At 28.4% G+C, this 13,474-nt stretch overlaps 4 protein-coding genes across 9 annotated transcripts; 1 reads left to right on the top strand and 3 right to left on the bottom strand.

Annotated features, from left to right (window-relative positions):
- Positions 1 to 414: 414 nt before the first annotated feature.
- LOC122522316 (prefoldin subunit 2) lies at positions 415 to 1,309 on the bottom strand. Its single transcript, XM_043643315.1, has 3 exons — positions 1,078 to 1,309; positions 843 to 966; positions 415 to 722 (listed from the first exon to the last, which is right to left on the bottom strand). Exons 1-3 carry the CDS (start codon positions 1,224 to 1,226, stop codon positions 546 to 548), a joined length of 450 nt encoding a protein of 149 aa, XP_043499250.1. The 5' UTR covers positions 1,227 to 1,309; the 3' UTR covers positions 415 to 545.
- A 2,416-nt stretch (positions 1,310 to 3,725) lies between these two features.
- Positions 3,726 to 6,864, bottom strand: LOC122522327 (vang-like protein 2-B). 3 transcript variants are annotated; one of them, XM_043643344.1, is made up of 4 exons: positions 6,326 to 6,864; positions 5,009 to 5,603; positions 4,757 to 4,915; positions 3,726 to 4,672 (listed from the first exon to the last, which is right to left on the bottom strand). In XM_043643344.1, the coding sequence occupies exons 1-4, from the start codon at positions 6,463 to 6,465 to the stop codon at positions 3,836 to 3,838; spliced, it is 1,731 nt and encodes a 576-aa protein (XP_043499279.1). In that variant the 5' UTR covers positions 6,466 to 6,864; the 3' UTR covers positions 3,726 to 3,835. The 3 variants fall into 3 exon arrangements, with proteins under 3 accessions (XP_043499279.1, XP_043499289.1, XP_043499295.1); XM_043643354.1 differs by lacking the exon at positions 6,326 to 6,864 and adding an exon at positions 6,038 to 6,248; XM_043643360.1 differs by lacking the exon at positions 6,326 to 6,864 and adding an exon at positions 6,062 to 6,089.
- Positions 6,865 to 6,956: 92 nt separating this feature from the next.
- On the top strand, positions 6,957 to 12,999 carry LOC122522341 (DNA fragmentation factor subunit alpha-like). Of its 4 annotated transcripts, none has more exons than XM_043643397.1 (4): positions 6,957 to 7,069; positions 10,912 to 11,093; positions 11,197 to 11,509; positions 11,594 to 12,999. In XM_043643397.1, the coding sequence occupies exons 2-4, from the start codon at positions 10,916 to 10,918 to the stop codon at positions 11,712 to 11,714; spliced, it is 612 nt and encodes a 203-aa protein (XP_043499332.1). In that variant the 5' UTR covers positions 6,957 to 7,069; positions 10,912 to 10,915; the 3' UTR covers positions 11,715 to 12,999. The 4 variants fall into 4 exon arrangements, with proteins under 4 accessions (XP_043499332.1, XP_043499350.1, XP_043499342.1 ...); XM_043643415.1 differs by lacking the exon at positions 6,957 to 7,069 and adding an exon at positions 10,229 to 10,324; XM_043643407.1 differs by lacking the exon at positions 6,957 to 7,069 and adding an exon at positions 10,587 to 10,810.
- Positions 7,156 to 9,707, bottom strand: LOC122522336 (D-beta-hydroxybutyrate dehydrogenase, mitochondrial). Its single transcript, XM_043643375.1, has 7 exons — positions 9,623 to 9,707; positions 9,107 to 9,527; positions 8,599 to 8,682; positions 8,339 to 8,513; positions 8,124 to 8,245; positions 7,947 to 8,051; positions 7,156 to 7,858 (listed from the first exon to the last, which is right to left on the bottom strand). Exons 2-7 carry the CDS (start codon positions 9,314 to 9,316, stop codon positions 7,460 to 7,462), a joined length of 1,095 nt encoding a protein of 364 aa, XP_043499310.1. The 5' UTR covers positions 9,317 to 9,527; positions 9,623 to 9,707; the 3' UTR covers positions 7,156 to 7,459.
- Positions 13,000 to 13,474: the final 475 nt, after the last annotated feature.

Below are 13,474 nucleotides of genomic sequence, written 5' to 3' on the forward strand. Positions count from 1 at the left end.
CACGAAAGTGATTGGTGTATGCACATTTACGAACAAATACATTTCAATATAATAATACATGTATATTGAAGTGATTAAAACAAAGAATATTATTTTTTATTCACGTATTATATCTTTTGGCTGCAATATTTTCTTTATTATTATTTGATATAAATTACAAATTAATTTAAATATTGCCCTTCTTCTGTTTACAAATTATCATTTTCCATTATTACAAATAGCATATTTTCATTCAGTTCATTATCCTAATTTGTTTAATAAATGACTAAGCATTTAAGTGTACAATAATTTTTTATATTTTATAAAGCTTGACTATAAAAGTATTCTTTTTGTATTTATATTTATATTTATAAAAGAAAAATAATTTATCTATAACTGCCAGTTATCAGTTTAGAAAAAAAGACAACGCTACCATTGATTTTTTAAATATTTAATTTAGAAAGAGATCTTTAACGTTAATGGTAGTTCGCAGACTAAAACATTGAAATGTTCATTTTTAAGATTATTCATTGTTTTTAAATTAAATGAAAAAACATTAACGACTTTTAAACCTCAATAGGATTGACAACAATAGCATTTCTTTTTGCTTCTTTAGATTCTTCTTCCGGGTGTTGTAAGTCGTCCTGTCCTCGAATTCTGATATTATGCTTTTCCTTGTATTCATTTATTTCAATACCTTTCTTAGTTAATTGATCGTTCAAAGCTTCTATTACTTTGGTCAACTAAAAATGATATTAGAAAATTTAAGTTAGTGATAACAATATAAGAATGCATTATTGTATCATGTAGAATCTAAAAACAATAAATTACAAATTGAAAATGTATCGGTTAATTATTCAAACCTGTTCTTTGTTTGTTACTAATGTAGGCATTACGTCTTCAACAATACGCTCACATAAAACTCCTCCGATCATTCTATAACACTTCTTTTTAGGATCAACGTTTTTTAAAGTATCGATAACAATTCTAAAGAAAAGAATCATTTGTTATATCAATTAATGTGATATATAACTATACCTAGATCTATAATTTCTTTAAATGCATTGCATTTCGTAAACAATAGGTTAAAGATCATACTTATGCTCATTTAATTCCATTTCCATTTCGGACAATTTACTGGCCATTAATCTTTGTTCATTTCGAAGCGTTTGAAATCCAGCGAAAACCTCTTCATTAGATTTTCCACTTTTCGAAGATGTTTTGCCTGATTTTTTTTCGCTAGCCATATTAGGAGATCTAACCACAATTCAAAGAAACCGAACGAACTTAGTTGAGTTTCCTAACCTATATAACTTGAACACATGCACAAATTATGATGCATTTTCATGGTGACCAACTTTGTTAATTGTGTTTAGAACAAAGCATTATTTTTAGAATTCGACGTTAACGCCACGTTTGTCGTATTCATTGATACCAGCCATTTTATTTAAATAATAATACAGATTTTGCACTCTAAATTCAATATTTTTACAAATCATATTCATATATATATACAATATAATATTCATAATCAATGGATATTGTATTATAATATTTACAACAATTTTCTAACAAAGTTTTTAAGCATTCATAGCATTTTGTATCTAATATTCTTTTTTATCCTAATATATAAATTTGTTTCATATATTTCTTAAATATTTTCATAACGTAATATCAAAACAATTTTATATACTCATATCAGAATTCGGAAAATAATAGTGGACAAATAACAGGAAGAGTCTCAAATTTTAATGTTTTCTATAGTCATTGCAAATTTTTGTCTTTAAAATTATTTCAAATATTCACATACATACACATACAAAATCTTGTCTATAAAAGTAAATATTCTATTTTTATTTTTATCTATTTAAATTACATTCTAGTTAATAAAAAAATTTAGTAACACCGATAGGTCCAAATAAATTGTTCCAGACATCTGTACATCAAATGTATATTTCATCATTTATCGATACACAATCACCACGCTCACACATAAATAAAATAATTAATTGTATAAAAAAATTCTTTCCATACACGCATTTTCCAAATACAACATATCCATAAATGCACGAAGAACACAAGCTTACAAACTTAAGTAGTTCTTGTTTCTTTTCTTTTTTCTTTTTTTAAGTACAGTCTAAAATATTCGTAATAATTTATACGATTTTATTCATAATACAATTAATGAACAACATAAGGCAAGCAATATAATAATATTTTGTAACATTACTAAATTAATTGTGATATGTTATTGTAAAAATAGCGTCATTTATAATTCGCACTAAGAGATGTAAATGCTTAAAATATTGAATTATACTATTAACAAAGATATTTTTTCCTCTTCGATTAGGAAAATTATTTATCGCGTTTGTTTGGAATGCAAAACACATATCCGATAGGGATAATATAATTTTTTTCGTTCGTATAAAAAATTCTTTGCCTATATCTAGGTCTATATAAATCCAAATGTTATAAACTTGTGTATATACGAATATATACAAAAGCATTGAAGCCAAGCATGAAATAGATTTCTGCTTTTTATTTACATGTTTTATCTCTTTTTTGATATATTTTTTGTTAAATATTTTTGTATGAATAGATATACGAGATGTTTTTTTTAAATGTGATTCACCAGTCTTATGAAAATCATATGTTGCTTAAAATTCAACACATGAAAGCCACGAATAAAAAGGTGCAAGTTTAAACACCTGCTTATGTTAGCATATATCTGGTATAAGAATACTATACCATTAGTCATGGAGTATTTAAAATGTTCATAATACATTTGGCTTTTCAAATTCCATATATGCATATACAATAAAGAATAAGTTACTATAATGTCTAATCACAACTCACAAGAATATTCAAGGTACTAAAGTAAAAAAGAAAGTTTACAAAAATGTTCTTAATATAATTTAAAAAGAAAAAAATGTCATGGATATTAAATGAAATTATTATTGTCATTATTAAACCAATTTCATCGTGATTCGACAGTTTAGCCTTAAAAAAATACTTTAAATTTGTTCAATAATTATTTTTACTTATAGAACTAATTAAATTTAGTGATTCAATTAAACTTATCGATTTCAAATGACAATAATACTTTGCTTACGATACTTTTACAGAAAAGAAAGTCTATTATTTTAAATATAAATTAACTAGTTTACACAAAAGTCTACTTTTAATTATATTTTATATATTTATACAAATCATCCATATTTAATTTATTTCCGAGCAATATTTGCTCGAGTAAAAAGAAAAGTGCTTTCATACTAATATTAATCCACATGTACATGATTTCATACAACGTATTCGTAAAATATGTTTCTTATATAAATTGATAAAAAAATGATTTGAAAATGCCTAAATATAAAAAAATCTTCAACGAATAACTTATGGATTAACTGAATATAATAATTAAGTAAATTAACATAAGTTTAACATATATAAACTTTGTATAAAAGATATTTATAAATAATGATGTAAAAAAAAAATAAAAGTAAATAGATAATTAAAAGTAAGTATTGTTTTTATACCATCAATAAATGTAAATAATATGAAATTGCTTATGCAAAAAAGTGTATGCATATATTTACGTAATAAAATATATATTAATTAAGCTTTTATGGTCTTGGAAATAAAAATATTATCAATTTGTTTGATAACTGTTACTTTTAAAAATAAAACTTAGTTTTGTAATTCATGACAATCAAATTGTTCATATACTTTAATTTTTGTCTTTTAAATGTTCTTTTAAAATTTGTGCATTTTTATGCTTTTAAAAATTTATGCAAATTCACATCCACTAGTATGATAAGCACCTTGTAATAGGATGTCTAAAAAATTGTCAGTACTACTACACAGAAGTTTCGGAATTCAACCTCAATAAAAATTTGTTAGATTTAGGATGTGCCAATTGTTCGGTAAGATGAAAATTCGGTAATCGATATGCCGTGCACAAAAGTGCAATCTCACCTTGTCTCAATTGAAATTCACAACCATTTGCAAGAGGTCGTGATGGCAACTCACCTTCACAAATTAAAGCCCAATGATGTGAACCCTTTTGTCTTTCCTTTTCGTTGGAAAGAACAGGACTTGTTGTAAAAAATGGTTCTAAGAATGCTCGAGGTGCTGCATCTTGTGCTAAACATCTTGCAAAACGATTTAATATTGATTCAACGGAATGACGAGGTTGTTGGCGGGTAACTCTTAAATATTTTTGCAAAGCTCTCGCCATAGATGGAAATACTGCTTGGGCAGCTTCCATAGGATCCAAAGAACCAGGACCAGGTGCAGATTCGACTTCAGAATGTAATCGTTTGATATGAGCAAATGCTTCTTCCGCGGCAGTAATTAATCTCGCCTTTCGTTTGCGTACTCTTCTCTCGTAATCATGTTCTTCGTAAAAACGACCATTATGGCTAGAATCTCTACGTCTAGCTTGCGCAGCTAATACTGCTGTATCGCCGCTACCTCCGCGCGACTGAACACCACTTGAAACACCTCCGTCAACGTCATAAAATTTGAAACTTGATTGTTTTCGACTTGATTTAGATACAGGCAAACGCTCCAGGTATGGATTGTAAATAGGAAAATCTATATAATACCTTTCTAATACCCATACTGCTGCTCTTTGTATCGATAATTGTCCTATCGCATAAGATCTCGATTCACCATCTGGAGATCTTACTACCTGTAATAAAATATTCAATTAAAGTATCCAATGTAATGATAATAAATATAGCAGCAATTATAAATTCATGAATTTTTTATATACCTTAACATAAAACGTTGGCTGAGAATGACGAACTTCTATAAGCAGCACGCCAACATAGTGAATGAATAGTAATGTATTTGCAAGAGTACCCGCATAATTTACTAAACTTTTGTACTCTGTTATTTCACCATTAGCAGCAGTTTTAGCACTTTCTGTGATCTAAAATGATACATTATATTAAGTTAATATAATTAAATCATAATTTTAATTATAAAAATTTATACAAGAATATAAAACTAAACAACAGCATACCTGAACAACATAAAACAACCAATAAGTACAAATGCACAGCATCGTAAGAAGTAAGACACCAGCTCTGAATAAAAATACACGCGGCATAGTAACACTTCGTGGGCGTAGAAATACAGCCCAACTTCCAATAACTAATAGTACTAATTTAAAGGCTAATCCTAACAATTGCCCTTTGCATTCTGCATTGCACGAAAGTAATTGTAATTTTTGTTGCATTGTTAGTACGGTTGTTGTATCAGGAAAAAATCCTAATTTAGGTAGTATGACCATTGCTATGGGACTTAAAAAAGCGCATATTCCAAGGAGCACAGCTACTATTGGAACTATATGTCGATTACAGGCAGATCCAAAAGAAGTGTCAGTTTCGCTTGGCCAATGACTTACATCCTCTGTCGATTCTGACCTGTCTGATGTATTTCCAGTTACTGCTGTTGTATTTTCTCCCCAATTTTCATCTTGAGGTAATATTTGTACTTCAATAACCTCAGGACCTAAGTTATCCACACTATCCCCACGTACATTAACTGTAGTTTGAAAAGGAGCCATTTCGTTTGTATTTATATTATGTCTTTCCTTTCTTTGACTTCGACTACTCCTAATTAAAATAAAGAATCAAACATAGAATGAAATTATAAATTATTTAAAATTATGGTACGCTTACATCTGAATTAAATGATATACCTCAATACATATATTAGATATCAAACAATTATTGATCATAGATTTAAATTAAGAACACCTTCATAATAAAACAGAAGCTAAAAGTTATACTTGATTTAATCAAACAAATTAGCCTACATTTAAAAGTAAATAACTGACATACAATTTTTATCCACAAATTAATGACAAAACTGACATGTAGATCTGTTCTAATATAAAAATATCAAAATATATCGTTGACATTTAACATAGAAATAATTTTATACAGAATCTATGTCATAGTTTGCATGTTATCAAACTATATCTTGATACAATTCAACATAATATTGAATAAACATGACATGAATAAAAATCTAGATATAAACGTACCATTTAATATCACACATGTCTTACTTCATGCTCGAATAATTTAAACAATCACGATAATAAAATATAACAAATCATTCGGAATACTCGAAAATAAAATATAAAATAATATAAAATAAATAATAATAATATATATTATGATCACGAGATAACAGTATAATTGATATGAAGCGCTGATTAGTGCTTGGTTTTGTCGAGGACCGGGATCGAATCCTACAGAGTTTAACCTCGACTACAGCGCCTCTAATAGCGAAAAATAAAAGCAGATTAAGGTAGATATTGTTAAGGTACCTTGTAGTTGTTCTATGAGAATGTTGTCGATGATGAGTTTTGCTACTGTTATTGTATATTTTATGGTGTTTTAGCGAAGATCTGCTTTGCTGGCTATGGCTATGCTCGCTAGCCCCTGATTTTACGCTCTCCGTCTCCATTCCCTAGTATAGGTTACCGCTCTTGCATTATTACTCCATACGAGTATTCTTCCCTGCACCTTCCAACGTGAACAATAAACGACAGGCACATTTACAGAAATGACTTTTCTAGCTGATAATTCAACTATTCAGAGCTTTATCTTCAAAATTCTCAAATGACACATCATCATCATCATTATTATCATAGAATCCTTGGATTCTTTTCCGTCCGTAAATGTCCACATTTAAACATCTTGATTGATCGAATTTGTATGACTTATTATTTAGTCTGAACGTTTAAATAATACTAAGAGCACTTATTTTCTGATAGAAGGACTTCGACAAAGCTTAAAAAATGACGCCGCCACGCCTAGCGTTTATTATTTCCATCCTTCTTCGTCTTCTTTGAAGCAACATTCCGAAGTAATCCCTAGAGATTAAATCTCCACGATTTTCTAGGGACTTAAGAGATTTGCCGAAATATATTCTAGGGACGAAAACTAGTGATTGTTTTCTTTTACTATACTTGCTTTGACTTTTATTCCATTGTATTTTTCTTGTAAATATTAAGAAAGCTCTAATATAGAAGATTTGTGAAGTGTGAAATTTTACAAGTCATTGTTTGGTTTGTAATATTTTCAGATATTCATTTGTTGTAGTTGATAAAGAAAATCCGAAACAATTATTTTTACAAAATAAATACCTGATACATTATTTTGATATACTTTATTGGATTACATTTGTAATTTTTCTTGCTTTGATACAAACCATCAAAATCAACCCGTTACATATAATTTCTCACCGAGCCATTAATCACAATAAATACAAAACATGGATATCTTAACATTGTTCTTTCATCTAATTAGGCAGTGTTCTAAGTTTAAGATAATCATATGACAACATCTCTTGCTAACAAAGCTCATTAATGTAACATAGAATGTATAGAAAAAGCATTTGGATATAATTTTGTAAAATAACTTCATAGGTTAACACAACGTGACAAGGACCCCTGATATTAATTGTTGTACAAAATATTGTAAATTGGTTTTGGAAGATAATCACTGCATAAGGCGTGCATTCGTTCTTGACGTGATACTGGAGCATACCTTTGCATTGGAAATGTTTTCATTATGCTGTCTGTCAAAGCTCTGCTAACTGATGTTAAATCCGCTTCGGGTCCTTGCGTATATTTTTCAAGTGCTAACATTTCCTTTTGGAATAATTCTTCCCCATATTCTTTACGTGTTTGAGGATCAAGTTGCATCCACATATCTCGAGCTTGTTCTAATAACGAATTATTGTCTTTTAACCAAGCATTACCAGACACGTATTCTCCAGTTTCTACAATCACTACATCAACTCCCCATCTTCGCATTTCTAATCGAAGACAAGAACCCCATGCCTCGATAGCAGCCTAAACGTTTTACAAATATTATATGTCAATTAATTTTAAATTAAGTTTAATTCTTATTTTAATTAGTAAAATGTATTCGTAACGTTACCTTAACTGCACAATAAATGCCTCTCACGGGACTTGGTATACGAGCTAAGAGGCTACTCACTATTACAACACGTCCTCTTGATCTTCTGACCAATGGTAAAAATACCTGTTGACAACGACCGTTTATATATATATTAAAAGATATTTATATTATATATGTGGATTAATATTTGATTACCTGTGTCAATCGGGCAAGACCAATAAAGTTAATATCTATACTTCGTTTTAAGACAGAGGGAGGTACCCATTCACATTCACCTAATGTTACCCATGCTGCTGCATGTACCAATGCCCATAATCCTTATTTGTTCCATTGTTTAATCAAATATAGAATTTAATTGTTTTATTTTATTTTATTTTAAATCTAATTATAAGAAAAATTAAAAAACTTACCTGGTGCTTCATCTGGTAAATTTTCATTCACATACAGAAAGGTCGAATGTATATCATGTTCACTAGTAATATCGAGTTGCAATACATGTAATCTTCCTGATGCTTCTTGTTTTAATTTTTTCATTGTTTCTTCTGCTTCATCTTTATTACTAAATCCAGCAAAAACTGTGAAACCCTGCAATATAACAAAATGATATATTAAATAGAGTATTATTAATGATAATCGTAATATCGAATTTTTAAATTAATTAATATCATACCAAGTCATCCAATTGTTTAGCCAAGGTATATCCAACTCTTGAATCGCATCCAGTTACAAGAACAGCCTTTCCTGCCGTAGTAACCTGTTGTGTATATAATTTCACAATTAATAATTTTGTAGTATTGTATATTATTTTAAACGTGCGCATATGAGAAATCCTAAGACTACATTGTTCTATTATGAGTATACAAATGCAGATACAAAAAGAAAAGCCCTTTATGAAGTATTCCAATGAGAATAACGTTTAATTTAATATTACACAAAAAAGGTCAAAGGTTTTAATGGCAAAGATTTTTAATACATTGCTACTCTAAAATAAAAATTTGTTTCACCCATTTGAATAATTTTATATATTTACTGTCAGATAAATTTATTACGTAAGTTAGATTTTAATGAGAATAAATTGAAAATATTATAAATTTGTTTGAAATAATAATTATTTTGAATGCGACATATAATTTGATGATACATCTCTGTTATATATAAATGTTGTATTAATAACTCACCTTTAAATTGTGATAAAATAATGTTGAACTCACTGATATTACCAACAAAAGTAAGAACAATGCAAAACTAGATGTTTGCGAAATACCAAAAATATTTAATACTGTTGCTAGAATAACTGCAACGGCATGTGAAAATGCGATTGGTAATAAACATCTTTCGGCTAACTCCCAAGTTTGACTATCATCTGATTCTTTGTTAACACTTGGCATTTTTTTTTCTTTCCTTTTATTTTTATTTTTATAGAATATTTCAATTAAATTTAATTCCTTCCATCCGGATACGGCTTATGGCTCATTTAAGAGCCTCAACTGAGCTAAGCCTGGGCTAACTTTAATCTTAAAACAGTGTCTAGTCTTGTCTAAATTTAGTTGCAGTGCCGTGTCCTAAGTTCACAAGTCCTAGTCAAATTTGACACCCAATCTAAAAATAAATGATACTTTTAACTTTTCTAAATCTGACTTCTAAAATCTGTTTAAAAATTTTGTTGTATAAGAATATATTTATAATAAAATTACAATATTTGTATACTGAGAGTGAAATGTTGTTTTGATCTATTAAAATAATTTCATTTACTATTAATTTACTGGTATTAACTCAAGTTTTGAGATAAGTATAAATACAAATATTGTTCCTTATATTCAAGATTTAAAATATGTTTGAATATATCATGAATTGATTAATTGATAATTTGATTCATATAAAATTGGATAAATACATATTATCTGAAATACAAGTACAGAAGTATAAATAATAAAAATTTTTCAACAGTAATATTCGATTGTTAACATTATAAATATAATCGAAAGTAGAAAGTTTTTATCGGTATATTTTATGGGTTGGTAGGTAAATATAAAGGGATATATACAAAATTATTTTTTATTAATTATTTTTTAAATCAGCGATGATCTAACATTAGTACCATCATGGCAAATTATTTAAATGTATACAAGAGGGAATATTTATTATTTAATTAGCATAATACTTAGATAATAATATTTATTAAAGTTTCATCCATAAACGTTAATATAGTTTGTCCGGTTGAAGTGAAAAAAATGTATACTAGTGTAGAGTAGGTTATTGATTTCTGTCTAGATGCCATGTTGGTTCGGAATACGGTTGGGGGTGTCTCTCGGATGTATATATATACGCAGGAGTCTGCAAGGAGTATAAATAGGAGGGGTAGTTGCACCATTGACCCAGTGTTGAGTTGACACACAGTCAGTTCACTCACTCATTCAGGCGTTATCATTAAACATTACCGTCTTCTACATTTTTTTAATTCGTTCATATGTGAATTGCGCTAATACCATAGGCAAATTCGCAAAAAGATCAAATTTATATATTCGATACAATCCTAAAACACTGCCCTTTTTCGTACTTTCGTTTAAAAAACCACATACGACTTTTTTATTTCTACCACATCATATATATATATATATATATATATATATATATATATATATATGTATATATGTGTGTATATTTAGTGTTTTAATATAACAACATTTTTATAATAAATATTTGTAATCAGTTGATTAGTATTATGCAAATGTAATAAGCTAGTTGCATTTCATTCAAGGATACGAGTGCATTGTCCGATTAGTGTGCAACGAGAATCAGGCCTTAACAGTGTCAATTTAAAAATAAAATAAAATAAAATAAAATAAAGAAAGAAAAAAGAAGTGAATTTTTGTTCCATCATAGTCGGTTTTATTTGTTATTGAAAAATTTTGGATATAAAGTCATTTTTTCGAGAACGTGTATTTAAAGAAATTATATTGAATCTATTATTTACATTTTGAAGCAATATGTCAGAGACACCAGGGATAGTACAAGGATTGGGTAATCCATATAAAATAGTTGATCATGCAAGGGAAAGAAGGAAGGGTATCACTGCCTCCTCTTTGAAAGATTTGACTAATATAGCTCGAAGTCGCTTGGCTTTACCACCAGATGCAAATCTTACTATCGTGTTAGAACAAGATGGTAAGAATACATTGTTATTGGATAGAGAATATATTTTTAAATCTTCCTCTAAATTTAGATTTATTTTTAACGGTTCTTGAGATTTGGTTGACTTTGCATTTAGGGACCGAGGTAGACGATGAAGAATATTTTGCAACATTGGAAAGGAACACCAGTCTAATGGTTTTATACGGAGACCAGAAATGGATTGCAGCGGGTAGCAGCAAAACTGCTTCTCACTACATTGTTGTAGATGATGTGGACAACATGGAAGGCACTTCAAGAAGCACCGAAATTAGACGTCGACGTCCACCAATAGAGCCATTGGTTTCATCGTTACATGATGATCCATCACACATTTCACTACTCGGTGGAAATGATTTAGAGCTGCTTAGTGATATGGATCCTGATAGCTTAGCTGATATTGTACCTGACAGGTTAGTGTTTAATTTTGTAAACATATAATAGTAGCATTCTTTGTCGTAATCATTTTTTATATTCTCTTTGTTTTGTTATTATAGGATTTTCCTGGAGCAATTGAAGGAAGCATCAGGTAGATTCCTTGCAGAAAAACGACAAGCACAGGAGTCTATGGCTCTTCTTCAGATTTATGCGAGTGGAGGAGAAATGGAGCGAGCGTAGGCCATGTGGGGGGTGGGCGCCCTCACATTGGCTAATATGTATCGAGTTAGGCGTCGTATTTTTTACAAAGGTCGCCAATTACAACAAACATTAATCCTCCTTTGGAATTGAGCCCATTAAATATTTAAAATTGCCAGCCTCGATCGGAGCAAGTAAAAGATTATTCTACTGCAAGCAAAAGATTATTCTTTGCACTTCTGCAGCAAAAAATAATTTATGGATTAAGGATTCAAAATTCTTTTCCATATAAAAAAACTTATTTGCCAGGGTTGTTTTGAAGAAAGTGAGATGATGATAAAAAGAAATACGTACAGATAGACAAATTATTCTCTATTTCTGACTAAAAATGATTTATGAAGTATTTGAAATAATCTATTCAGTCCAAAATGATCAAATTTATAATATTAACCAAAGGGATAAAGAAATGTTTGCTTATATATATCTCATGAGTTAATTATTGTATAAATTAGATCAGATTTTATCTTACGTTTTTTGTTAGTTAGTATTTATAGCATATATATATATATATATATAAATATAATTAACTCAAAAGTAGATACTTTGAACATATGTTGATTTTAGTATGTGGCATATGGAATTGCTTTAATACAAAATATGATTATAATACAAAATATATAAAAGTACTTAGCCGTTAAATAATCTGAACATATTTGATAAGAAAAAAAATTACGATGTCAAAGAAGGTATTCCGTCACGATGTTATCATATCAGTATCAGCACAAGATATGTTTTACTTATTGTATTTTATGTAGATATATCCATAACTGAACTTATGTTCAACGAAGATTGATGGAATATTTAAGACTGAATTTATAGGAAAACAGATTGCATCCCCATTAAAATCACCAATTCATTAAACACTAGATGTAGTGATGTATTAGGAAGAAGAAGAAAAAAAAACAATATCAATCCTTTGATACCAAATGAAGTTGTGCATTTGATAAAAAATCAGCAAAAAATAAAGAAAATAGACGGGTGTTCCTGAAAAGATTATACATATGCACAATCAATAGATTAAATTCATGATACTAACTGTTCTTCATTTATATAATAAGCAAAATGATTTCAAAATATTTAAAAACAAATTGTTACTATCACAATTAAATTATGCGTTGCATTCACATTACGTTATATATATATATATATATATATATATATAAAGTGTTGAATTGCGCTATATACTAAAAAGAAAAAAATAAGGAAGAAAACAGTAAATACAATGTGCATGTCTACTCTTTACAGGTACTCCGTATTTAAATATCGTGACATTCTTTGATATATATATATATATATATATATATATATATATATATATATATATCTTAACATACATATGCAGAACTTTAGTGTTTACATTGTTACCCTTACAAATAAACGTCTAATTTATGTCATGCAAAATTAGAAAGTGCAACGATCAGTATAAGGATATTTATTACTTGGTAATATATATAAATAAATATGTATACATATACATATACATATACATATACATATACATATACATATACATAAACATATACATATACATATATATATATATATATACATGACTAAAAACCACAAATTGCATTTTTTGTGAAACTTAGAATTATTCATTTTTTAATAAATTAAAAGGAACATTATTCATGCCTGAAATTCTCAGGTACGTTAGTTAATATTGAATAGACTGCCAATTATAAGTAACGCACATTAGTGCTCAATGCATTATATTTAATAATGATTCTTTTGTAATAATAACA

The sequence above is a fragment of the Polistes fuscatus genome, unplaced genomic scaffold, assembly GCF_010416935.1.
Source record: "Polistes fuscatus isolate 324 unplaced genomic scaffold, CU_Pfus_HIC Scaffold1, whole genome shotgun sequence".
Lineage (NCBI taxonomy): Eukaryota > Metazoa > Arthropoda > Insecta > Hymenoptera > Vespidae > Polistes > Polistes fuscatus.

What these genes read in the sequence shown, in the direction of transcription:
- LOC122522316 (XM_043643315.1), bottom strand. Translation starts at nt 1,226, where the DNA reads ATGGCTAGCGAAAAAAAATCAGGCAAAACATCTTCGAAAAGTGGAAAA. An exon ending in ATGGAATTAAATGAGCATAA is followed by an intron (nt 967 to 1,077) that starts GTATGATCTTTA and finishes TCTTTTCTTTAG; the next exon opens with AATTGTTATCGATACTTTAA. An exon ending in TAGTAACAAACAAAGAACAG is followed by an intron (nt 723 to 842) that starts GTTTGAATAATT and finishes TATCATTTTTAG; the next exon opens with TTGACCAAAGTAATAGAAGC.
- LOC122522336 (XM_043643375.1), bottom strand. Translation starts at nt 9,316, where the DNA reads ATGCCAAGTGTTAACAAAGAATCAGATGATAGTCAAACTTGGGAGTTA. An exon ending in TATTTTATCACAATTTAAAG is followed by an intron (nt 8,683 to 9,106) that starts GTGAGTTATTAA and finishes TATACACAACAG; the next exon opens with GTTACTACGGCAGGAAAGGC. An exon ending in CTAAACAATTGGATGACTTG is followed by an intron (nt 8,514 to 8,598) that starts GTATGATATTAA and finishes GTTATATTGCAG; the next exon opens with GGTTTCACAGTTTTTGCTGG.
- LOC122522327 (XM_043643344.1), bottom strand. Translation starts at nt 6,465, where the DNA reads ATGGAGACGGAGAGCGTAAAATCAGGGGCTAGCGAGCATAGCCATAGC. An exon ending in TCTCATAGAACAACTACAAG is followed by an intron (nt 5,604 to 6,325) that starts GTACCTTAACAA and finishes TATTTTAATTAG; the next exon opens with GAGTAGTCGAAGTCAAAGAA. An exon ending in GGTTGTTTTATGTTGTTCAG is followed by an intron (nt 4,916 to 5,008) that starts GTATGCTGTTGT and finishes GTATCATTTTAG; the next exon opens with ATCACAGAAAGTGCTAAAAC.
- LOC122522341 (XM_043643397.1), top strand. Translation starts at nt 10,916, where the DNA reads ATGTCAGAGACACCAGGGATAGTACAAGGATTGGGTAATCCATATAAA. An exon ending in TATCGTGTTAGAACAAGATG is followed by an intron (nt 11,094 to 11,196) that starts GTAAGAATACAT and finishes CTTTGCATTTAG; the next exon opens with GGACCGAGGTAGACGATGAA. An exon ending in GCTGATATTGTACCTGACAG is followed by an intron (nt 11,510 to 11,593) that starts GTTAGTGTTTAA and finishes TTGTTATTATAG; the next exon opens with GATTTTCCTGGAGCAATTGA.